Source organism: Conger conger, chromosome 15, assembly GCF_963514075.1.
Source record: "Conger conger chromosome 15, fConCon1.1, whole genome shotgun sequence".
Taxonomy (NCBI): Eukaryota; Metazoa; Chordata; class Actinopteri; order Anguilliformes; family Congridae; genus Conger; species Conger conger.
In genome coordinates, this window is record NC_083774.1 from 17,189,249 (window position 1) to 17,214,394 (window position 25,146).

General features: G+C 47.2%; 1 protein-coding gene across 2 annotated transcripts; it reads left to right on the top strand.

Annotated features, from left to right (window-relative positions):
- Positions 1-264: 264 nt before the first annotated feature.
- LOC133112006 (myotubularin-related protein 10-like) lies at positions 265-25,141 on the top strand. 2 transcript variants are annotated; one of them, XM_061222664.1, is made up of 16 exons: positions 265-969; positions 1,462-1,519; positions 9,550-9,686; positions 10,876-10,948; positions 13,452-13,594; positions 17,398-17,491; positions 17,860-18,007; positions 18,944-19,031; positions 19,227-19,315; positions 19,861-19,991; positions 20,703-20,772; positions 21,033-21,103; positions 21,450-21,619; positions 21,873-22,043; positions 22,158-22,340; positions 22,776-25,141. In XM_061222664.1, the coding sequence occupies exons 1-16, from the start codon at positions 913-915 to the stop codon at positions 23,379-23,381; spliced, it is 2,289 nt and encodes a 762-aa protein (XP_061078648.1). In that variant the 5' UTR covers positions 265-912; the 3' UTR covers positions 23,382-25,141. The 2 variants fall into 2 exon arrangements, with proteins under 2 accessions (XP_061078648.1, XP_061078649.1); XM_061222665.1 differs by having other exon boundaries at positions 22,779-25,141.
- The last annotated feature ends 5 nt before the right edge of the window (positions 25,142-25,146 follow it).

Here is a 25,146-nt window from a genome sequence, read left to right on the forward strand (position 1 = left end):
ATTCCCATTAATTAGACAAAAAAGCGTATACATTCATGACACGTTTAAATTCTCTAAAACATAATACCGTGTATGTGGGAATATGTGCATGTAAAACAACTAAATAATTACATTTTAATCTTCAACATTCTAATTACAAAAATACTTCATAACATCTAAAAATACTCATTCCGTTTGCAGTTTGATAAAGCAGATATTTTCGAATTAGGTTTGTCTTCATTGGGATTCCGTAGTTGGGCGTCCCTACCCCGTAGACATGACGGCCCTCCTCCCTTCTAAACATGGCCGCAGTGTCTACGATTCTAATAGCATCGCAGGAGATATAATCGAGTTTGAACTCTTCCAGTCGGGAATGCAACCCTGAAGGGTAGGCTGTCAGAAGCGAGTCTTTCGTTCTGCTCTGGTCACGTATTTGAAGACGTGTAAATATCTGATTCTTAAGTCACGGAAAAGTTTTAAGGTTGGAGTGGCATAAGACAGACTCGAAAAACTTAATGCATAACATAACTGGACCAGTTTAACGGAACGGATACTACCAGTCGAGCTTGCTGTCCCGCTGTAACGTTAAAATAATAGAGTTCAGTGTTGCAAAAAGGATAAGTTAGCAGGAAAGCTTCAGGCGTATTTTAGTAGGTTTAGGAAGCTAACACCAACGACACTGCTTAACATCTTCAAACAATGGACCAAACTTTAAACTTTATTTCTACTGGCTAGCGTTGAGCTGCTTGGCTCGCTAAAGATTAAACTTCGTGTCATTTTATTCAAGTTCAGAACATTATTATCCTAGCGGATTTCGCCAACGCAAGTTAGACTGCCAGTATTTGGGCTACGTTGGACAAGGCTAGCTAGTTCCGTCTTGCTCTCATTTCAACTTTGACTCGCTAGCGAGCGAACCTGCGCTCACGGTGCAAGATGTTTCCTGTCAAACCTTTGAAGCCAACATTTAAATCCTACCTTCCTCCTTTACAGGTAAGTGTCCAGGTCACTAACCATCTAAAGCAATAATAGTTTACAACGATTCAAAGATGCATATTGTTATCAGCAATTAGATCACACTTTGCTTAGCTAACATAGTGTTGTTAAACAAGTTCCCGCAAGTTTGCTAGCTACATAATTTCATATGTTACGGGGAACCTATGGGGAAACACCCTTTCCCTCTAGGTTGTTTGGAAAATGTCAAATGAGTTAAATCTGCTTTAACAGTGTTTGGTGCGTGGATAGCCAGATGGCAACACCTGCTTAAAGAAACTCTGAATATTTCTTCATAACCACTAAGCGAATAAATGTTTTTTGTTGTTGTAAATGAGTCCTTGTTCTGTCATTTGTGAATTGCTTTATTTCTTTTACTTTAAAGATTTTTGATCCATAAATACAAATTGGGGTGCAAATGATGTATATTATATAATCTCAATATGCATATTTCAAGCTATATTTATAGTGTGCTATCTATTTTGAAAACAGACTGACTTGAAGAAGAGTCCCCAGCCCACAAAGAAATTGGAAGCAAAGTTACTTCCAGGTAGGTTGCACTGCTGAAATCTTGTTCCCTGATATTGCTTTTTAGGAAAACTGTATTGTATTTAGGCTACATTGTCTATTACAGTCAGTGAGTCATTCTGGATTATGTTTACTAGACATTGTGTTCATAACAATTATATTGGGTAACTTTGTTTACTAAAGCCAGATTTGATAACGTTGTCTGTATTATAACCTTGTGCTGTGAAGGAAATATTGATATTGAGAATTGCAGTTCATCATAGACCATGGTGTCTGGCAATGTTTTAAATTGAAAATTCTGTCATATCAACCCTCAATCTTGCTTAGAGGCACAGATCCCCTGTCTTTGAAGGCGTCTGAGTTCCTGTCAGTCGCCATGGTTATCCAGTCCTGGGCCCCCTTTTCATTCCCGCTGGGTTAACAATGCCTTGGTGTAAGAAAGACTTTGTTCCAGAGGTGATCTCTCCTTTCAGTGAAAGGAGAAAATGCAAATGTATGATGGGAGAGTTGGAATATGCCGTTTTAGGAACACAGCAGAAGAATTGCACCAACACTCAGTATGCACAGTTGAAATGCGCAGTCGTACGGTTTAATCTTCTGGTTTGAGTGGCTGATATTCACTGTGTGTAGAGCATGAGCATCTTTCTCATTTGTGGCCTGTCAGCATGTCGTTTTCATTTGCTTCAGATCTGATTATGTGGATAAAAGATGTCTTTGGCCGCGTCCGTCTCATTTCTCCTCTGCTTTATTCTCTCTCTGTCTTAAACTCTGTGACTTCATCAGGAAATTGAACTAATTCATCCCAACAGCCAGGGTGCGTCTTTTTCAGGCTTGTTTGGCTGTGAGTCTGGAGCTAAATCACTTCCTTTCTTGGCTTTTCCTGCTTTGATTGTGTCAGGATTAGATGCAGTACTGGAAAAGCAGACCAGCTGGACCCTGGAATCTGAGGATATTGGATCTTGCGTTTCATCTATGTTATTACATTACATTACATTACATTAATGGCATTTGGCAGACAATCCAATCCAGAGCGACGTGCAGTTGATTAGACTAAGCAGGAAGCAATCCTCCCGCACATCTGAGACATTGTGCTGGGATTTGTTTTCTGACTGTGGAGGATGTGCTTCATGCATGGAGAGTCTGCCAATCGCGTGCATCGTGAAACTGAGGATGCAGTGTGTGAATGTGAGAGGTTGTTTTTTGTGCAAAATTAGGTGCAGTGTGGCGTGCTGCAAGAATATTGACTAGATTTTCTATTAAATTAAATACGAATAACTCCAATTCAATGACAATATGGTGCACATTCCTAAAACATAAATGTACATCAGTTTATGCATAACGCTGTGACCTCCCACATAAACTAGCCTGGCATGGGCCCCGCGGGGAGGCAGATATGTGAAATGTCGGATGAACCAGTAAATATGTAATAAGCAGGGCGGCTGATGCAATTTCAAAATATGAATATGCAAAAATTATCCAGTATTATCCATATTAAAATATCCAGTATTATTTTCTTGTTTTCACAGTGTGATGAATGTAGAACATACACTCCCATATGGCGGAAGACCAGTAGTCCTAGCTTGAACCAGGAGCATAACCTTTGCATGAGAGCATCAGATAATTTGTTAGGACTCGTATGTAAGAGTGTACTGTACACGTTACCTCATTGTGTGTCCCAGAACATGAAGAGAAGTGTGGCTGAAACATACCCTTTGTTTCCTCCTTAGGCCCTCCTTAATGTGAGATGTGTAATAGGCTGTAATGGAAATTATTTTTTTCTCTAGGCCTCTGCAAATGTGCCATCTGTTTATTGTGTTCATCAGTTTAAAAACTGCCATTTCCTCCTCACTGCATGTCAGCTGTCTAAAACAGTTAGACTATAAAGCAGTCTAGACCGCTACTTCCACACACTGACAACTTATTTAAAAAAGAAAAGAAAAAGTACTGTACTTCTGCGTTTGAACAAACCCACCAGGTCACCGAAATGTTCCCACGATAATTTTCCTCAACCTATTCTCGATTATGCAACAGGGTGTTGAAGTGAGGCTACATTTTCTGTGTGTCCAATCCTAGCGAGTGAGTTTTTGGTCTCGTTGAACTGGTTTCCTGTAGCTACAGGATGCCAGAAATCATGATCCAAATCAAGATATGATTCAATTGTAAAGGCAGAAGTATCGGAACTGGTGGAAATGTTGATTGTAACGGTGTGTTCTCTTTAAATGCACAAGTCACAGTTCTGTTAAGCAAGTGTTTGTTTTCACGCTGCAGATTTATTGTAATGGCTACAAGGGGCACCACATATTAAATAATGCCAAAATAAAGGTTGTTCCAGACTCTTATAGAAATGCCAATCAGTTGTACAGTATTTGCTTTTAAATGCATGTGTAACATAATATTTTATTAAGATACATTTTAGGACTAGTTAGCCAGTTGCAAATCTTTCATATGAATGCTCACGTGCCACCAAATGTGACTAAAGGGCACTTGTGGTGGGTAATCCAGTTAGTCCACTTCAGCAGGTGGTCTGTTGAGTTAAATTGAACCCTTGTGTTTAGCTCATTGCATTTAATTATTTAAAAACCAATCACACTATGTAGCAGCATCAGCAGTAGTAGTTGGTGAACTTTATTGATCCATAAAAAGGAAATTGCTTCATCACTACCAACTTAAAACACAAACAAGTAAATATAGGATTTTAGGCCATTTCTGAACCAAGGACCCGTGTCCAAGCTGAAAGATATCCAGGGGATATACCTGCATGCCCTCAATTTAAAACTCGGACAGAAATATAAACCTGGCTTAATATGTAGGCTGTATTTTGTTTGCTGGAAAATTTCCGTGGCTTGAATTTCTGGCTGGCAACTGCATATCTTCATTGTTTAGTTGCTCTGGCTGCTTTTCAAAAATTATTATTTTAAGCCGAACATTCATCTAATTAGCTGTACAGACCGGAACAGATTGCTTATCGTCTGTACCCCTATTGTACTATTGCTAATGTGCTTCTGGTTCAGGGTGAATTATTCCGTTGCATAACGGAGTGTGAAAAGGGATTCGACATTCAGAACAGGATTGTTAAGTTGGCACACTGTCGCTTTCCAACAAATTCCTGAAGACCTTGGCATGTGGAGAGACGGGCGATTCACAGCGTCTACGGTGGGATCTCCGGCGTGTCCCTTCTGGCCTTGTTATTCTCCAGGGCGAGATGAGCCTCCCCTGTTTCCAAAATAGAAGCGCCTTGCATAGTTTTACTTAAGTTTACTGGCAAAACAAACACTGCAGCCTTCAGAAGGACGTTGCTTCGCGCCCTCTGTGATGGAGCGCCGTAAACAAGGCTATTTCAGATCGGAGTGTGCGGGTGCAGGGTTGATGGGGCGTGTGGTGTTTTACAGACTGTTAAATTGTTGGCTGGGGAGCAGTGCCCTGCTATTACACGCCTGGGCGGTGGGTGGCTGCCAGAGTGTCGGTGTGTTTGTGTCCGTGTCATTTGTGAAGAAGTCCTGGGAGAAATTAGTGAGTCGGTTGTGTTTGTGTCCGTGTCAGTTATGGAGCAGTGCTGGGAGAAATGAGTGAGCTGGGTGTGTTTGTGTCCGGTTCCTCTGGTGAGCAGGTGTCAGTGCTGGCCAAGTCTCCGGTACGGTTAAAAGGTGTCAAGGTGTTTATTCTAAGCTTTAAGGGAGGCATTTGGCTGTGTGTGTAGATTAAGTATAAGCCATTTTTACCCAAGTTGGATTCTTTTACTTGCAAGCTGTACATTTGTTTACTTGATTAGTTTTTATGTCTGTTATGTAATACACACCGTTCCCTTCAAAATCCTGAAATGGATGCCAGTGTTAATAAACTAGTCCAGCCCAGTGCAGGTCCTTATATTTCATTGTCCTTTCATTTCCACATTTCCAAGACAAACATGTTTTTAGCGCTTAGAGGAAGTTTCCACTCAGTCATATCCCAGCTCCGCTTCCCTGCCCCTCCGTCAAGTGTGTCATGGGTACGCCGGGCGTTTTCCAGGAACTTTCAGGGGTCAGAGTTTAAAGGTTGCACCAAGGTCGGTTTAGGATGGGCGTTGGGGGGGATGACATTATTCAATTCAGTCTTCTTGCTTCAGTAAGGCTGTGTTCTGCTATGACTCTACCACCTGTTGCTCCCGGGGCCGATTCAGCCATAGTGCCAAGGGTTCTGCAGTCTCCGTGCCGCCAGAGTTTACACAGAGCTTACATTCTCCTCTCTGGGCTCTGTGTGGCTGAAAGGGTCTTTATCCACAGCTGTGTGGCATTTAACTCACCATTATGTGGTCTTCCCTCCAATTTCACATCAATTCTACAGACTGCAGAAGCGATCTTGTTTGTGCGGTTGTGTTTTTGCGTTGTTGATGGGCTGAACTGCCTGTTGGCACTCTTAAAGAAGAGAGGCAGGAACATGCCTAATTGGGAGTTAACACGCTTAAAGAAGTGCTGCTATGCAGTGACATGTCTTAGAGCTTCAGACCCGAGTTTATTTTACTTAAACCATATGGCTGCCAGGACCTTTTCATCTGGTACTTATTGGGTGATAAACTTTGACTGAAGTGTTACTAAAAGGATGGTGATAAACTCTGTCCAAATGCTAGCTATGTGCCATACTGGTGAACTCTGCAGTTCTCTGTGCAAGCAGAACACAAAGTGTTTGGACAGATTGACTAATAAATATGCAGTGAACATGATCACATGTTGGCCAGGAGGATTGGGGACAGTCATGGTTGTGTTCTGTCTCTTTTTTACACTGTCGTATATGGCAGTGCTTTCAGAGGAAGCGTGAACAGCAGGAAGAGTTCTTTTATTTGGGGGTGGGGTTGGGGTTGGTTGGTTTCGACAGCCACTTTCATTACGTTTAAACTGAAGCCACGCTACCAGTCCTGCTCGCTCCCAGTCTCTCTGTTACCCAAACAGGCTGTCCCTCCGCCCCCCTTCCCTCTCCGCCCTCCTCCTGAGTCTCCTGGCCTGGAAGCCCCTCTCCAGAAGGCCTGGCTCCACCTCCCATGCCTCAGGTGTTCGGTGCACAGTATTACGGCAGGAAAAATCCCTACTGTACAGTGGAGTACACAACCCAATAATACATCTATTATACATCATATATCTCTCAGGTTTCCTGTATTGCAGCTGGGGGCAGAATCCATGCAGAAAGGGGGTCCCAGGAAAGAACCAGTACATTCTCTAATGCGAGTCCCAGTTCCTTAGTTTGAATGGCCGGCTCAGAAGGAACAGTGTTAAATGTGCCAGCCTCTATACTGCTGTCTGGTGAATGGCACAGAGATGCATGTTCCAGATGTGAGGGTTTGGTCAAAGGGGGGTGGTGTAGTCGGACTGTATAGTACTGCGTGTGCGTTCCTTTGTTCATTTACACAATTTGTTTTTGTTCATTGTCCTTAAGTGCACTTTCTGGTGCCTGGAGACTCTTCTGGTGGGTCAAAGTAACCTTTGAAAGCGGACACATATGTTTTCCTTTGAAATCCTCTCGTCTTAAATTATTTGGCACTTGGCAGTTTGTCAACAATGTTTTAAAATACAAAATCGGGGGGCCCCAGCAAGATGGCCCATCCTTTGTGAATGTTCTCCTCGGGAGTCCGGACGGTACATTCTGTTCCCCTTGTTTTATCCGTAGTTTTGTTTTTGCACAGCAAAAGAAGCGCAGAAGTGAAGCAGGATTTTCCCCAGAAAGAATGAGATGAGTGTGAGCGCAGGTTTGGAGCAGTGTAACTGCCTCTCTACAGTTACCCCTTCACACCGGGAGTGACGGTGCTCTTGTTTCTGTTGAGGTTTTCTGGGTGTTCCTGTATCTCTGACTGAAAGGGGCAGGTTAGTTACATTACATTACATTACGTGGCATTTAGCAGACGCTCTTATCCAGAGCGACGTACAACAAAGTGCAAATCAATCACAAGAACAAGTGCAAAAGTAGACCTGAGAGGACAGTACAGTTCCGAGTCCTAGTGTAAACATACCGAAATTCAGAACCCTTGTACAATCAGCTTTCAAACTAGCATACCACTGTTGGCAGCTAGAATACAACAACAGCCAATAAAAACAACAATACCTATACAAGTAACGATATCGTTAGTTCAGTGCACTCTTCACTCCCTGGTCTTTCAGGTTTAGGGCAGTTTGCTGTTGGGCCTGACGTGCGTTCTGCTCCCAGGCTAAAGAGAGGGGGGGGGGGTCTGCTGATGTGGACTAATGAACTTCATATGCAGAGAGGCCATGAAGGGAAATGCTCTTCCTCTCTGGGCTGCCTTGCCCCTGTACTGCTGTCCTCCTCACATCAAGCTGTCTGCTGCTGCTCTGAACGTGAGCGTACAACTTCAAAGCGACAAAGCGACCTAAATTTGGTACTCTCGCCCCACACTTTCAGGAGTTGGCTGTGAGGTTGAGGGGGTAGTGCAGAGTGTTTTTGTTGAGAAACCACTAAGCGGAATTGCGCTGGTCCTTATTTTTGGGTATCTTAATTGGGGCCCCATGTGGCCTTGGTGAGGCCGCAGCTGAGCGCAGGTCTGTTTTGGGTTTACATGCAGGGGTGACACCCGGTGCCCGTGGCACTTCCTGACAGCCTTTTACGCTGCGGACACGTGGATTTGAGGTTCTGCAGATGGGCCGGCCCCACCCTGGACCTGACCATAAAACTCAGTTCCTGTAGGAACTGGTCCTGGTCTCACTCTGTATGTTTCTTCCTGTTTACACAGTGGAAAATTAATGAAATTGGATGAAGCCAGATCCTTAGTCTCATTAGGTCCGGCACTTCCCTTCCTTTGAAGTGTGTGTTCTTTTTATTCATGTGCAAAAAATAATAAATGAAATGCTCTCATGACCATTTTTGTTAGGAGTGAGGGCCTTGGAGAAGAATGGAATGAAATCCCTGAGTTGAGTCCATGGGAGTCGGTTCAGATATCCTCCCTAATGACCTCAGGCACGTAACGTTCCTTTGGAAAGCTATTGCTTTCCCAAGAAGAGCCACCATTATCCCTGGTCTTAAGCAGTAGGTCTGAGGGGCTCTCTGGTCAGCAAGCCACAGCCCTGTGAATACTGCAGAGGGAAGCTTTGAGCCCTGTGAAGACTGCAGAGGGAAGCTTTGAGCCCTGTGAACACCATTCGGCAGAAATTATGGTGACTCATGACCTTGAAGTTGGATTCTTGTGAAGCTGTTGGCAGCAAAACCGGAATAGTCATTTTTTTTTTAATGAGAAAGTGCCGTTTGTGGGGGGGGGGGATGGAAATGGTAACCGTAAATGGTGTGAAATCCATGGTGTGCAGTGTATGAATTGTCAGAGGACTGTTTAGACATGAGCTGCCTGTTGGAGCAGAGAAGGGCAGCCTGTGAAAGCCTCTGTGTGTCTGCTCACTGTGTATCCTCGAGGTGCGTTCCCAAGCCCCTGTTTAATAAAGTACTCTTTTTACCTTCACTACACTGTCCCCTCAAAGAAATGTAGGAATTCGGGAACGGGTTTCCCCATGGGGGGAAACATGATTCCTCCAGTTGAAGGGAACCTGAAGGAACGGCCTTGCAGATGGTAATCGGAGCGCAGGAATTCATTGGTTAAGGAGCTGCTCCAACGCTGTTTTGGTTTTTCGTTCCGTTAAGAATGCCTTCCAGCATTTGTGACTCCTCAAGCTCATCTTATTGGCTGCTTCAGCAAAAACTTGTCCCTGTCCCTTTTTGGCCGAGCAGTTGGCAAAAGGCTCGTTTCAGACTTCTCAGTACCTTGCAGAGAGGATGACACAGCAAAACTTGTCAAGTGTTTCCAGTCTATGCAAATTGTTGGCCGACACCCTTATCCAGGCCTATTTGCACAGCTCACGGTTTAACATCCGTCACTGCAAACATTCAGTTCACGTGGCTTCTCTAACAGCTTCTTTCTTTGCCCATTTGCAGTACAGGACCCCTCTCAAGGGAAACAAAATGGCGGCGTTTCACCTGAGATTCACACCTGGGCCCCATATGTCTGGGCCTGTTCCCAAGTGTTCTGGCTTTTACTTCTGTTATGTTTATGAGACTCTCATACGCCAGGTGCCCTGTTTGTCCTTGCAGGGGAGATCGTGGTGAACGAGGTGAACTTTGTGCGGAAGTGCATCGGTGCGGACAGCAGCAAGGATGATCTGTGGGGGAAGCTTGTTTGCACCAACTTCAAGATCTCCTTCATCACCCATGATGCATTGCCCCTGCAGGTACCTCCTGATTCACTGTGCTTTGGGTTTTCACAGAGCGTTTCGCATTCACCACTGTGTTTTTCTGTTATTAAAATACCCCATCTACTTTACATATACAAAGACTACTTTTAACTGTACCACTTATCTTTTTAAATATTTGGTGTCTCATTTCAGACATGGTCTTGCTCTGATTCTTTCAGTTCTCCCCCACTATTTTGCTTAAATTTGCTTGTTTTGTATAAGGCTTTGTCTGTCCTGACTCTAGACTGTCGTGGGGTTAAGACAGCAGCAGTGTGTTTTTGAACACTGCTGAGATGTTCTGCCCCTCCCCGATTACTCTACTCTTATCCATTTGTAAACATTGGCAAATACTTCATAGAGCTGTCCTCTGCTCAACCTGCTTTTCTCCTGCTGTATTTGGTGTTGTGTGCACGTGAGCAAGTAAGTGTGTGTTGTGTGTGGTGTGTGTGTTTTGTGCACGTGAGCAAGTGAGTGTGTGTGTGTTGTGTGCGCGTGTGTGTGCGTGTGTGGTGTGTGTGTGTGCGGCTGTGTGCGTGCGTGCGGCTATGTGTATGTGCGGATCTGTGCGTGTGTGTTGTGTGTGGTTGTGTGTGTTCTGCACGTGTGTGTGTGCGCGCATGCGTTTGCATGCGTTTTGTGTATGTGTGTTGTGTGATGTGTGTGGTTGTGTGTGTTGCGCACGTGCGCGCATGTGTGTGTGTGTGTGTGGTGTGTGTGTGTGTGTTTGCGTGCACGTGCGTTTTGTGCGTGTTGTGTGTGTGCTTGTCGGTGCGAGCCCTGTGATTACTGCGTGTCTGGGTGTGTATTAGTCAGCAGGTGACGGCTCAGTCGCTGGAAAAGCTGAACCTGGCCTCCCCGCTCTGCTTTTCCACATGATGCTCAAAACAATGATTCACAGGTTTCCACAGAACCGCTTGTTTTCATCAAACAGCTGCTTTCTGTCTGCATGCTACAGGTCTTCAGCGTGCAGTTTCTTGGTAGAAAAGGGTAGAAAAATGAAATGCTTTCGTTTTGTATATATGATGTATTCAGTTCTATTTATTCAGAGTTGATTTTTAAGTGTTTTGTAATTGAAACTGTGGCGGGCCAACTTGAAAAAAGCAGGATGCATGCAGGGGAAAATCACATATTTATTTTGTGACGCTCCCTTGTCCTGCTCCCTCTCCCTGCGTTTCCTCCTCCTCAGAGGTTCCAGTACCGGACCAGACTGCTTGGAGAGCATGATGTTCCCCTGGCCTGCGTGGAGCAGGTGGTAACAGGTGAGAGACCGCACGTGCCCTGTGCCCTGTAGCGTGGGCCCCAGAGTGCATAGGCCCCTGTAGCGTAGGCACCAGGTCAGTTACCAGCTGGGCTGACAGGGGTGTTCTAACTCCTCAATGAGAGAGTACATTGACAGTATTGCGTTGGTTTATGGACAAAGATGGTTTCAGCTTACGCTGGTGAGCACAAGCCCTGTGATGTATCTGCAGCTCTTCCCTGTTGACGTGAAGAAAAGCATTCCACTGCTCTGTCAGGAGGGTTTCACACCACGCATTTACGGTGCAAAGTTTTTACTGTACAGCGAGGTCTCGGATGTGTGCATACGTGCGAACAGCCACAGCAATGACCCTCAGCTGCATGAATCTGTCTGCAGTTCCTGTGACACTGACATTCCTTCAGACCTGATATACTGCTGCAAGGGCTCCTGACAGGCCACAGATTCTCTTCATTTTTATTTATATTCGCCTGCCTTAAAGCATCACTCCCTCACAGCAGTCTGACCCCCTGTAAGCTTGGTATTGGACCCTGTCAGCGCTGAGTCTCCTCACAAGGCAGGCTTTGTTCTGGCAGTTTAAATCACGGCTTCATGATTTTTCCCACTGCTGCCAGATCCCTCCGTATCAACGAGCGCTTGTTTTCCCACAATGCCGTAATGCTGCTCCACGCCCGCAACCCCCCCCCCCCCCCCAATCCTACCGCCAGCTTTCCCGCTATCCCAGCGGTGCTCCAAGACGTCCCTCAGCTCCTGTGATTATACCTGTCGGGGCTGAGATCAAACAGACTCACCTGTGATCTGGGAGCCAGGGCAGGATGGGTTCTTATTAAACCACAGCTGCTGTGGCCTGTGCCAAGAGGAATGAGGGGGATTTCTGTATGAAGCCGGTAGCTGCTGTTTTGAAAGTAGGGAGATTCCTATGTTGAGATGAAGATTTGGCGTTGGGTTAGATTTCATTCTGACCCCTCCCCCCCGTCCATCAGAGAACGTAGCTCTTGGCGTGACCTTGTCTCACAAGGCCTTGCGATCTCGTCTTTGTGTGCTTCCTGGGTTTTATGCAGTGGAAGTGTGATCCGGCATCCCTGCGTGTGCCTGAGACCAGCGTGCCACTCACTCTGCACACAGCAGTCCGTTTTCTCTACACGTTTAAAAATAGCTTTCCATTTTTAGTCAGCAGTCATCACCGTCTCCTCTTGCCGTATGACTCAATGTTGTCTCCATGGCCGCAGTTTGGGGAGGTTTCCGTGCTGTATCTCGGCAGGCCTGGGGGGGGTTTGGTATCTCGGCAGGCCTGGAGGGGTTTGGTATCTTGGCAGGCCTGGGGGGTTTGGTATCTTGGCAGGCCTGGGGGGTTTGGTATCTTGGCAGGCCTGGGGGGTTTGGTATCTTGGCAGGCCTGGGGGGTTTGGTTTCTTGACAGGCCTGGAATTAGCCTGTTAGCCGCCCGCATTGCCACACAACCTTGCCCAAAAGGTGGTTAAGCTGTGTGATTCTGGTGGGGAAGGTCAATGCCAGGATTGTAGGTCCTGAATGAATTGTAAGTGCTAGTGAACACACTGACTCTACTGCTGTCTGCCACAGTGTCTCCATTACTTCATGTCTTGTGGGTAAAGATATAGTCCGATTAGAATTTCACTGCCAGTCTGATGAGAATACAGAAACACAACCAACCAGTCGGCTGTGTTTCAGGAATTTATAGTTCCTGAAATGTAAAGGGGGTTCCTGGGAGTGTGCGTGCTTACAGCTATTGAGCGGAAGTGGGAGAATTGTGAAATTGTCTCTTGTGAACGTGACGAGGGGGGAAACCAGATGCAGAAGATCTGCGGGTTTACTAAAGTGCACTGAAACCAAACCTCCCGACAGCGCTCATTTACCTGTGGTTAATGTGTTGTAGCTGCATGTCTGAAACCACTTATTTTTAGCCGGCTTTCTCTGCAACACTAACCGGAGTGACACTCAGAATGTTATTTCTGCTCTCCCATGTCACATTTCCCCATTCTCACTAATCACAGGCCGTTTGTTTGATACACATCCTTATTAGACTCGGTCTGAAGGGAGGCGGGCGCTGTCTGGCCTTGTTTTCAGACCTGCGCATCGTTTTGGAGTCCAGCTGCTCCACACTGCTTATCATAGTCTCATTACTGTAAACACACTGCCACAGTTAAACACTAGTGATTAATGTGTGGGAAAGATGAGAGGGGGAGGTGACAAAAAATTGAAGTTGAGTGAAATAAAGTTACTACTGTTACTGTACTGTGTTTGTGTAAAACTGTTACTGCTTGGGTACATTGGTTGTCAACGGTTTCAGAAGATTCGCACATCTCTCGCTCTCAACCAACTGTCGCCTCAGAGAATAATATTCTTACAGCCTCCCATCACTGTATACTTAACCCTATGAGGGGTAAGGTCAGAAATGTGATTAGAATGTTCTAGAAGACTGACTGTGTGATGACTGGCTGTACCTGAGAGCTGACACAGTGCTTTTCCCTCTCTGTGCCCCCCCCCAGTGAACGACGCTAAAGGGAAGCAGAAGGTCCTGGGCTCCAACCAGAAGCTGAAGTTCAACCCCACCGAGCTCATTGTCTACTGCAAGGACTTCCGCATCATCAGGTTCCGCTTCGACGAGGCCGGGCCGGAGAGCGCCAAAAAGGTGTGTGTGACGGAATGAGCGTGTACCGGCGTGATCTCAGACACAGAGAGATCCTGTTTAAATCCCACCGTCTGGCCAGCTGTATGTTAAAGTGGATTAAATTAAAGAGGATTCGCAGTCAATACCGAGCCTGACATGCAATGTGTTTGACTCGCAGTGTTTTTGCAGTCATTGTCAAACAGATTGGATTGGACTTTAATCTAGGTTTATGTTCTTTTAGAATGCATGGTTTTGTACAGCGTATTGTCCATAGTAACTGATTGCGTTACTATAGACTGGCCATATTGGAGTGTTGGAATTTGAGGTTAATAATTCCTAAGAGTTGTCTTACTTGATAACTCATTACTGTATCTTCCCCGTTCCTGGTCATACATTAATCTGTGCACACATGACCGTCACATGCTTTACTGCTGTTCATTTAGTGCCAGCTCCAGACTGTAAATCTTGTTTATTCTGACATTACGCATATGAGACACATTTTCTCCCTCTGTTGTGAAACGGATCGTATTGCGTGGAAACCGGGCGGTATGAATCTCGAGCCAGCGCCCTACAGAGCATACCGGTGGCCCTGTGGCCCTTCTCCTCTCTTCCTGTCCCTTCTTCCTCTTCTCCTCCTCCTCTTCCCTCTCCTCCTTTCTTCCTCTCTCTTCTCCGTTCCTCTCCTCTTGCTGAGAAGCTGTCACATAACCGGAGATTAGAGTTCATCTGCTGGCCGGCAGCTCTTTGATCCTCCTCTCCCATCTGGCGGGCGGCGTGCCTGAAATAGAGCGGGAGTCACCCCTGTGTCTGCGGGAGGAACCTGGAAAGCGTCTGAGGGAGAACCCGGGAGAGGAGGACCGCACCGCCAACATCCGCTACACACTCGATATAATGAGCCCCTCTCCAGTATTTACCAACCAAAAAAGTACTGTAGTTTAAAGTGGATGCTGTGTCTGCCAGGCAGTAAACCCCTCCAAACCAGGGCAGTTATCCAGTCCTGGTCCTCGAGTGTCTCGTTTGTTTTGCCTTTTGTTCTGTCTGAGCTCTTTAAATTTGTTTGGTCGGTTATGCAGATGACCCTGTAGATGCCTAATGGAGATCAGCATTCTGTGAGCGGCTTGTCAGGCCTAATCGGAGTAGGGCAAGAAAAAAAGCGTAGCAGATTCAGGGTTTGGGAAAAGGCTGCTGTGCAGTATTTGGAGTGTGTGAGAGTGTGTGTGAGAGAGAGTGTGTGTGAGTGTGAGTGTGTGTGAGCAGTATTTGACGTGTGTGTGCAAGTATATGTGTGTGTGTTCTGGGAATGTGCTCGTTCCAGGAGTGTGTATTTTAGTACAGGATTAAAGAGGGCACTGCATTACTCAGCCCTGCTGAGTCCTTGGGCTGTTTGTAGGGAAAACTGTAAGTGATGACTCATAGAGCACTGAGCCATCATCACGGCAGCCAGCAACTGTGGTTGCTAAGGGAGACGGCGGAGGGGTTTTAAAATGGACATTCCGCAGTTTCTTCATGACTCATTTTTTGTTCTGGTAGTGGGTTTGATCCTGGATTACATTACGGTTAAAGTATTTAGACTTTAGAAAGGAATGTAGTGAACCCACTGTCAAGGTACGGACTGTTATTTGTGATCTTAAGGCATGATAGTTTGCTGAGTAAGGAAGGGATTGGCACTGATAAAATCTAAAATGAAATGTGCCAGCTTATGTACCCATTGGGTCTGGAACTGGCAGCGTGGTGTAAAACGTTGGGAGTTGCTAAGCTCATACTTCATCCAGTACATGTGAAACTGACTGTAGCCGTGGTGGCGCTTTTAAAAGATTTGGGCTTTAGAAACACAGGAGAACAAAAACATATTAGATGAACATGCAGATTACAGTACTTCCTCATCCTTTGGCTAACACAAAGAGGTGTCTGCCCCTGGTTCCGCTCCGAATGTTCTCAGCAGCCTGACTTCCTGCCCTGTGGCATCAGCAGTCCAGATACCAGACCACTGCTGCAGTATCGTGTGTCTGTCTGTGTGTGTGTGTCTGTCTATCTGTGTGTCTGTCTGTGTGTGTCTGTGTGTGTCTGTGTGTGTCTGTGTGTGTCTGTGTGTCTGTGTGTCTGTGTGTGTCTGTGTGTGTGTATGTCTGTATGTCTGTGTGTGTGTCTGTGTGTGTGTCTGTGTGTGTGTCTGTGTGTGTGTATGTCTGTGTGTGTGTCTGTGTGTCTGTGTGTGTCTGTGTGTGTCTGTGTGTGTCTGTGTGTGTCTGTGTGTGTCTGTCTATCTGTGTGTCTGTCTGTGTGTGTCGGTGTGTGTCTGTGTGTGTGTCTGTGTGTGTCTGTGTGTGTCTGTGTGTGTCTGTGTGTGTCTGCGTGTGTCTGCGTGTGTCTGTGTTTGTGCATTTAGCTGAGGTGCCCAAAATGGGTCCGTGGTGCCCGTCACATGTCCCAGCCTTGAGAGGACCCAGCCCCTACACCACAGTACACTTCTGAGCTCAAATAGCACCTATGCCACTGCTACATACTACCTTTTACCCCCCTAGAGCAGAGACGAGTGTGTGCGTGCCAGCCCTCCAGTCTGCCGTCTCCGTAATGAACATTTTAACAGCGTTATATAATGGAGGTGGGACAGGGCTGTAACCACAGAGGGCTGCTTCCAGGGTTTTGACACTTTAGCAAGCGGTGGAGAGTGGGTGTAGCTGCAGGAAGACTCGTGCTCTCCCCTCCCTGCCCCTCCCTCTCGAATGCTACACGGTGTAATTACGGAGCAGTGCCCAGACTGGGCTGTTGTTGTTTGTCTTTGTGACAGCTGGTGTGGAGCAGGTCTGTAATGGCGTGTTGTGCAGGGGGAAATTGCAGGCCCAGGAGCCTCTGCGGTGCCTGCACAGGATCTGCAGAGCCCCCTGTGCTCGTCTGGATCTTCCTCCGCTCAACGCGGGGCGTTGTGGGACTGTGTAACAGGACCAGCCAGAGCCCAGCCTCAGACTGTCTGTCCCTGGAGTAATAAGGGCTTCAGCAGAGGCTGCCATTTCCTTTGCGTGCGTGTGCGTGTGCATCCAGGCTGAAAGGCCGAATCTAAATTGACTTCAATGTCACGGTGTACTTTTTTAAGTCCCTGATGACTCAGGATGTTTGGAAAAAGACCAGCCCACGTTTTAGGAGAGAATTTCCAAAAGTACTTTCTTCATTTTGGATGACTGCGTTCGTGAAAACGACGAGCCGCGTTTTCATCTATGCGATTTCAGACGTGCGCTTCTGGGGCCAAACACGGTGATAAACATCCATTTCCAATCAGTTCTCACAGTTATGTCTGACGGGCAAACTGATGCTGGACAGCTGAGGAGCAGTTCTCTTTTGTCTGCCTGCGGACAGGGCCTCTGCACGCATGGCTGGAAAAACAGCCGTGTGATTTAGCGGGCCAGCTGTTCCTCAGATCACCTCCGCTCCCTAAATGTGGGATTTTGTAGCGAAGGCTCTCAGTTCCTATTGTACTCTCAGCCTGCATTGTTATTGAGTGTTTCCAGCATGGGGCCAGAACCTCGTGCCAAGAAAAACTTGGCTGGTCCAGAGGAACAAGGATACGGGCTGAGGAGCAGGTGAGCGGGGAACCACAGAGGTCCTCAAACACGGAGCCCCAGGCCAGAGCTCTGACTCCCCACCAATGGAGCGCATCTCCTGGCCGCTGAGGTGCAGAGGAATGGCTCCCTCTCTCCCCATCACGCTCGACCCTGCTGCAGCTGTGTGATTGTCTCACGGTCGCCTTGTTATTGCACACCGAGGCACCTCAGGTACTTCTGTGTCGCAGGGTGATTTCTGCGGTTTGAAACCCGCTCTGTTTTTTACAGGTCTGCCTGGCCATCGCACACTACTGCCAGCCTGCCGATCCCCAGCTCCTGTTCGGGTTCGAGTTCCTCTGGAAGCGCTACTACGGATCGTCAGGTACTCTTCTCTGTTCATCTCGGCGTCGGTGCCTGACACACCCTGAACCACATCACCTGCCAACTGACATGTTTGTACTGTCAATACTCTCATTAACAAGCCCGGGCGTGTGCAGTGCATGCTGGGAATCCAAGGAATCCTACATGAAAAACAGTAACAGCCTGCTGCCTTAATCTTTTCTGTAGACTCTAGACCTGCCTTTTTCATTACATTACAACATTGGCATTTGGCAGACGCTCCTGTCCAGAGCGACGTTTGTTTGACAAAAGTATTACAGCTGACAATATGATGATTTCAAATGAAGTTTTAGAACATGAATGTATACAAGTGAAGATCTAAGATGGGTCACTGCTCTGTGCCCATCGTAGGTGACCGGGTCAATGGTGTGGAACGTGGAGGGGGCCCGCAAACCCCCTTGTTTGACCGTCCCTCCGAATGGGACCGGGAGATTAAGAGGACGGGGGCGTCGGAGTGGAGGGTGTGTGCCATCAACGAGGGCTATGCAATCTCTCAAAGGTAGGGGGTGCTAAGACGGGCTAAGAAGCATTTCCTAATTTCAGCTGGTTTCTGAAATGGCATCCATACCAAAATCAGCTCTTTGTGTTATGATTGCAGCTCATAAATGCAGTGTCCTCATGGCCCTGACTTCCCTGTGTTACATAACAGGCTTGGGCAGAAGCAGGCACAAGCAGCTTACAGCTTTATCCAACCGCCGCTGAAATCAGACCAGCAGCGCTGGAACTAGTTGCTGAATCTGGCCTTTTCATCTGAACTGTAGCGTTTTACAGCATCCGCTGAATTGAAATACTCAGCAGTAAATGCGCGTTTGAGAGCACACCATGGGGCAGTCGCACTGGGTAGCACGTCTGAGAGATGCTAATTGGGTCTGAGGTGGGGGAGTTGAAGCTGTGAGCTTTTGTAATTGCACAGATGATGCCAGCGTCGTTTGTATAGCCATTTCTTAATTTCTCATTCCATGATGGTCAAAACAGTCTACGTATGGACCCGCCCATTGGATACACACACATACTACGCATGCACAGAGATATCTTCAGTCAGTTTGAACATCACTGCAGTTTTCGCACAGTGTGTTCATTGGCTTACTGAACCCACAGACCACAAACCATGTTGAGTGAAGGAGGAGACTACAGTGAGGAATGAGTCACATGAAAATGAGCTGATGGTGGTTCTGTTCTATATGAATATGAGCTGATGGTGGCTCTGTTCTATATGAATATGAGCTGATGGTGGTTCTGTTCTAAATGAATATGAGCTGATGGTGGTTCTGTTCTATATGAAAATGAGCTGATGGTGGCTCTGTTCTATATGAATATGAGCTGATGGTGGCTCTGTTCTATATGAATATGAGCTGATGGTGGTTCTGTTTTATATGAAAATGAGCTGATGACGGTTCTGTTCTATATGAAAATGAGTTGTTTTGCTCCTCCACAGTCTCCCTGAGTACTTTGTGGTGCCCGTGTCCCTGGCTGATCAGGACCTGAAGCAGTACTCCGGCTTCTTCGTGGGCCAGCGAGTTCCTGTGAGTGTTTGGTCCCAGTTCAGTCACCCTTCTGTTAACAGAAACGTGTTCAGTCAATGATGAAAACCTAAAAGGCCTATCTGCACGCCTGTATACAAGGCTACTGTTGAAATATTCCTGGTCTTGGAGGTGAAATGATGCTGGTGAGGTGGCTCTGAGACTCCTAACGCCAGAGTTTCCTGCTTTCTCTTCCAGCTGTGGTGCTGGAACCACCCCAACGGTAGCGCCCTGGTGAGAATGGCCACCATCCGGGACCCGGCCCAGCAAAGGAAGCTGGACCAGAGGTGAGCATCAGATGGTTCCCCAGGTTTCAGATGAAAGCTTGGAGCTCTGTTCTACTCCCATCGTGTTTATTAATGCTCAGCTTTGCTTCTTGAGTCCCTGTTGATCTTTGTTTTGTCACCATTCTATCCTTTAGTGCTATTTCTTCATGAGTCACTCGATCTCTTGTCATCTTTCCATCATTTAATACTGATACTTCATGAGTCACTGTCGACTTCTGTCACCCTCTTACATCATTGAATGTTATTAGTTGTTGAATCACTGTAGACTTCTGTTCTGTCACCCTCTTACATTATTTAGTGCTCTTACTTCATGAGTCATGCACGTGTTTGCCAGTGACCCCCGCTCTCTTCTCTCAGTCATTTGTTTTTAATCTAAATGGGAAATGTGTGATTAGTTTGTTTATGGAAATTGATTTGTTGCGTTGGCTTGGTGAGCAGACGGCGTTGTCTGAAGCTGTTCCATCAAACACAAGAACAGACAGACAGAACACGAATGACTGACACAGAGGAGCGAGTTGCTCAATTAACCCTCTTCCTCCTGGTAGGATCAGTAACGGCATCACGAAAAGCCACCCCAAGCGCAGTGAAGCTCTGAAGTGCGACCTGGATCGGGCCCTGCCCAATATTCAGGACATCCAGTCCGCCTTCGTCCGGCTGCGCCAAGTCTGTGTGATCGGTGAGCCTGCCCTCCTGTTTTACAAAAGCACAAGTCAAAAGGATGCATTTTAATGCCTGTAATGTTACATTCTGAGTTGAGAATATCTATGCTGATTTCAAGAGAAATGGTCAATGGGGTTCCCATCTAAGTGACCCCTAGGTTCCCAAACTTTTTTTATGATGTGACCCCCAAATGAATGTTCTAAAATGCACGCGATTTGGCCTTAGACACCTGCCGAACAACACCATTTGACCATGACTATATTGGCAATATACCACAACCTCGCGTGTCTCATTGCTTTATTATAGTTAGTGTGTTGTGGTGTTCGACATGTACTGGCTTACGTTCACATATTTTAAAGAGACAAAGAAATTAAGGAATCCTTGTCGTGACCCACAGTTGGGATTACCTGCCGTAAACTGTGGGAGTAGATGACATCATCCCTTCCACTTTCCCATGGGGATGCAGTAAATAAGTAAATTAGTTTCGGCACCTCCCACTATAAGCAATCCCCCTCCACAATTAGCTTAGCATAGCCTTTATTCAACTACTGTATATTAGGTGTGCAGTATGCAGTATATTATTGCAATGGAGCGCTATCTAACTGTTGGCAGTCACTTCTGAAGCGTCTTTAGTAAATATTGTCGAGCGATTGTTTGCTGAGCCTTTTGAGTCCCCACATGTTTGGAGAGGGACCTGCGCTCTGACCGTGTGCTTGTTTAACCGCAGAGCCCTTTGAAGAGTCCGAGGAGAAGTGGCTGTCGTCCGTGGAGGGCTCGCGATGGCTGGAGTACGTCAGGTATGAGCTAATATTTACACAGCCTGGCCGTGGCGGTATCGGTAGCGCACTCCCGCGTGTTGGCCGGAGCATATGGGACCCCCTTAACTTCACCTTCTGAAAAGTAGCTCCGAGCGGGTGTTTTCTTTGGCCGTTTCACAGACAGGCTGTTGTGTATTCTCAGCTGTGGGTCTCCACCCTCGCAGTCAGAGGGTACGCGGGGGTCTCTGGTTCTCCGAGCTGCGTGATCGAACGCGGTCTCTCTGTGTGCTGCTCTCCAGGGCCTTCCTGAAGCAGTCTGCAGAGGTGGTGTACGTGCTGGAGGGAAAACGTGCCTCTGTCATTCTGCAAGGTGAGGCTCGGACACCAACTGATACAGCCAAACACCACATAACTTCATAAATCGTACAATGCTTACAATACAAGTTGTGTGATAGGTTAATATTAATTGGTTGATTGCAAAGGCCTCTGTACCACTTTTGTTTGTCTCTCTGGATAAGAGTGTCTGCTGAGTAAAGTAATGTAAAGCAGAGGCAGATCTTGGTTTCGTTTTCCTGTACCACCTCTGATAATTTCACTTGGCTTTATCCTGCTGGGTTATATCTTGGACTAGTTCTGGGATGATGCGGTCAGTTTATACGGTTGTCGGAGTCGGTGTCCTGCTCTGTGCTGACCCTGTAACTCTCCCCCACGTGCAGAGGAAGAGGACCGGGACCTGAGCTGTGTGGTCTCCTCTCTGGTGCAGCTGATGCTGGACCCTCATTTCCGCAGCCTGACCGGCTTCCAGAGCCTGGTGCAGAAGGAGTGGGTGATGGCTGGCCATCGCTTCATGGACCGCTGTAACCACCTGAAGAAGAGCAAAGAGGAGGTCAGGGCAGCCGTGTTCCTGCGTCTGAGCGAGTTTCTCTCTAGTGAACATCAGGACTGCATCTGAATTTAAGTCCCTGATTGAAGTCCCTCTTAAAACGATGACCATGTCGTCAGTCAGTTTAAGAGAGTCATCGAAGTGTTGAGTAGAGTCATATAACCATAATGAGGCCAGTGTAGTGTGATGTGGCTGTTTATTAATGCCATCCAGACACTTTAAACCTCACTGTGGCCTTTGCCGCTCGTCTCCTCAGTGTCCTCTCTTCCTGCTGTTCCTGGACTGCGTGTGGCAGCTGATGAACCAGTACCCAGCAGCCTTTGAGTTTACGGAGACCTACCTGACAGTGCTGATGGACAGCATGTGGCTTCCTGTCTTCAGCACCTTCCTGTTCAACGGCCCCCAGCAGCACGCCGAGCACACCAGGGTGAGGCCCGTTCTACCTCTGACGTCACTCTGACACCACACAACCACCACCAGTTAGAGACTGTGTGCTCTCCTGGCTTGGAGGCCTGTAGCTGACCGTGTTTCTGCTCTGCAGGAGTTTGTCCAGAGTAAGAACATCCCCCGGGCGGATGAGAAGGCTCTGCGTTTCCCGCCTGTGTGGGACTGGTCCCAGCAGTTCAGCCTGAAGGACCAGGCCCTGTTCAACAGTCCTCTGTACGTGGGCAAGGGCGCCACCTGTGTGCAGAACGGGGCAGTGAAGACATTCAGACGCACGAAGGTAGGCTTCCCGCTACAGGCCCCTAGTTTCCACCAAGCCGCAGGGCACTTTTCCCATACTTTTTGGGAATGTGAGTTCATGATAGAGGGTGGTACACACATCCTGGGTGGGCAATGAACATTAAACTCTACAAGTAGTGAATAAGTTGAATGAGTGAATAAGTCCTCTCCCCTCTTCATGATATAGTGCTTTGAGCTTCAAACTGCTGGAAGATGCGATGTATTTAACTGACCAATGAGTAACTCAAGTAACTCAAGTCCTGGAAAGCTGAAGGACCAACTGATTGCTCCACCCCTTAATTGTTGAAGTCGGCATTTCTACTCACCAACTGGTTTAGCAATTTAGGGTTTAATTTTAAGGTGACTAAAGCCTAGAACTTTCTGGTATACATCATGGGTAACTCTGTCTGAGTGACTCTCCCTCTCGCCCCAACAGCAGAAGAACTACAGCTCCACGCTGAGGGGGATGCCCTCCCTGCGGAACGGGATGCTGGCAGACCTGGACTCGCTGCCCCGGCGGAACTCCCTGGTCCTACGGCTGCGGCCGGACTTCTCCCAGCAGCGGGAGCCAACCGAGAGCCCGTCGGAGCGCTTCTTCAGGGACTGGTTCTCCCGGCCGGCCGACCTGCAGGGGCTGCTCCTGCCCCAGCTCCTGCCCTCCCACCTCCGGCTGTGGCGGCTCTACTTCCTGCGCTGGGTCCCCGAGGCCCAGATCCCGCAGGGCGGGCCCATCACCTCCTTCCACAAGCTGTCCCTGCTGGCGGACGAGATCGAGACCCTGCAGGGCCGGCTGCGGCAGTGCACGGGGGGCACGCCCGCCTCCACGCCCGAGAGCCCCCAGACCGAGCAGCGCAGGATGTACTTCAAGCTCCTCTCCCCCCAGGACCCCCCGTCGCCCCCCGAATACCTCAGCTCGTCCTTCCCCTTCTCCCCCGTGGGTAACCTGTGTCGCCGAAGCATCCTGGGGACCCCCCTCAGCAAGTTCCTGAGCGGGGCCAAGATCTGGCTCTCCACCGAAACCCTGGCCAATGAGACCCTCTGAGCCCCACGCAGCCCTCTCTGAAGAATGAACCCCCTGACTGGAACTACAGGGGGGACAGGGAGCAGACTGACAGACCTCTTTAGGATCTTCACTCCTGCACAAGATGAATCCCACATCGCTCAAGTTGCATTTCCCAGGATATCCTGTTGTTGTGCTGTGGTTGCCACGGTTGCATTCTTCATGTGGCAAATTTTGATTTAAGGAATCTAAACTATTTTGGGGAGGTGGGGTGGGAATCACAAATTGATATTTTTGAAATTAAATAAGGAAATGTATCGCATTTATTCTGTGGTCGCTGACATTTTCAAATCTGTTTATTTTAACATAGATTTTTATTTTTCCTTCTAATACCTTCTGGTAAGGTAGTGTGTGTTGTGTTGAAATTAACGGCCATTGTGTGCATCTTTCTCTAAAGGATAAGGCTAGGGCTGGTGGTTTTAGTCCTTTATATTCCTCCATTAGATGCCATGTACCATAGAAACATCACTGCGACATCCACGCTATTTCCACATTTACTTTAGAAGAATGCGTAGCTTGGGTTGGGCTGTCACTGAAAGGCAGGGTGTTGCCTGGGGCTAGATTTATTCATTAGTTGCACTCCTGTTTAGGAATGGGGAAAGGGTAATAATCGCGTACTGTACTTGATGCATTTACGGACATCGGCAGGCTGGATACCTGCCTGAATTTAAAATCCGCCTGCTTTCTCTGGTTGGGACCGGCAGAGGGGCAGATGCTGCTAGGAAAGGTCCTGAACCGACACCAGGGAGACCAGCGGGCTGGTGGGTCCTGGGGGTCCGGTGTTCAGTCCTGTGGGGTCCGGGATTAAGCCCTTTCTTTTGGGTCTTGCAGCCACGGTCTGGGTGAAGTTGGTTGCATTAGTAGCTAGAGGCACTAAGTATAATGTGCTGGATTGGCCCACTGTGTATCTGTCCGTGTCCAGTCACAGGCTGGGTACTTGTATGTCTTCTAAATCTTTCATTGCTTGATCCACACATAGTCCAAATATTCCAAATATGTCCTTATTAATGAACCACATCTTTATAAAGACCTTAGTAGTCTGTTTTTTTATTTTTGTTCTTTCCCAGTTTGTGTTGTGATAAATGTTTTGCTTTGTTTAAAAGTTGGTACTATAAAACATTTCAGTGATCAGCATAGAAACATTTGATTTAGTTTACCACTAATTCTTTATCATAATGCACTCTGCTGTTGAAATTAGTGCCATTCATTTTGGCAGTTTTATATTAGTCGACAGCACTTGTATTTATTTATTCATTTGCGCAATACAGGTCTTTTGGGAAATTGTGAAATCCACTGTGCCTTTAAAGGGGAATTTGGGATTGAGCTACACTGTATTCAAACGCATTCTTCATGTGCTTTTAAGGGCATGCTATATTTTCACATCACTTTGTGGGCTGTGCGTTCAGAGTTACACTGAAACCAAAGCTTGCCACCACCAGAAGCTATCTTGGAGCTAGCGCTTCATCATTTCCCCTGTAATGCAGAAATGCAGTGATGTGTGATCTGTGTGTGTGTGAATGGTGTTGGTCTGTGCCTGAGTTTTGCCAGGTTTTTTCGCTGCACGCCTCGGTGATGAGGTGACGCACTGGGGCATGCTGGGTAATAAGTCTCTGCTCTATACAGTGCAGTGGTACTGCCAGCTGTTGGCAGGCCACAGGAGAGCCATGCTATGAGTCCGAATGCATTCATTACCAATAACTAATACTGCAGATTTAGTACAAATAAAGAAGCTTTAACAATTATTTGT

Coding starts and splice junctions, on each gene's coding strand:
- LOC133112006 (XM_061222664.1), top strand. CDS start 913: ATGTTTCCTGTCAAACCTTTGAAGCCAACATTTAAATCCTACCTTCCT. Junction 17,492..17,859: donor GCGCTACTACGGATCGTCAG/GTACTCTTCTCT, acceptor TGCCCATCGTAG/GTGACCGGGTCAATGGTGTG. Junction 19,316..19,860: donor CAAAGGAAGCTGGACCAGAG/GTGAGCATCAGA, acceptor TCCTCCTGGTAG/GATCAGTAACGGCATCACGA.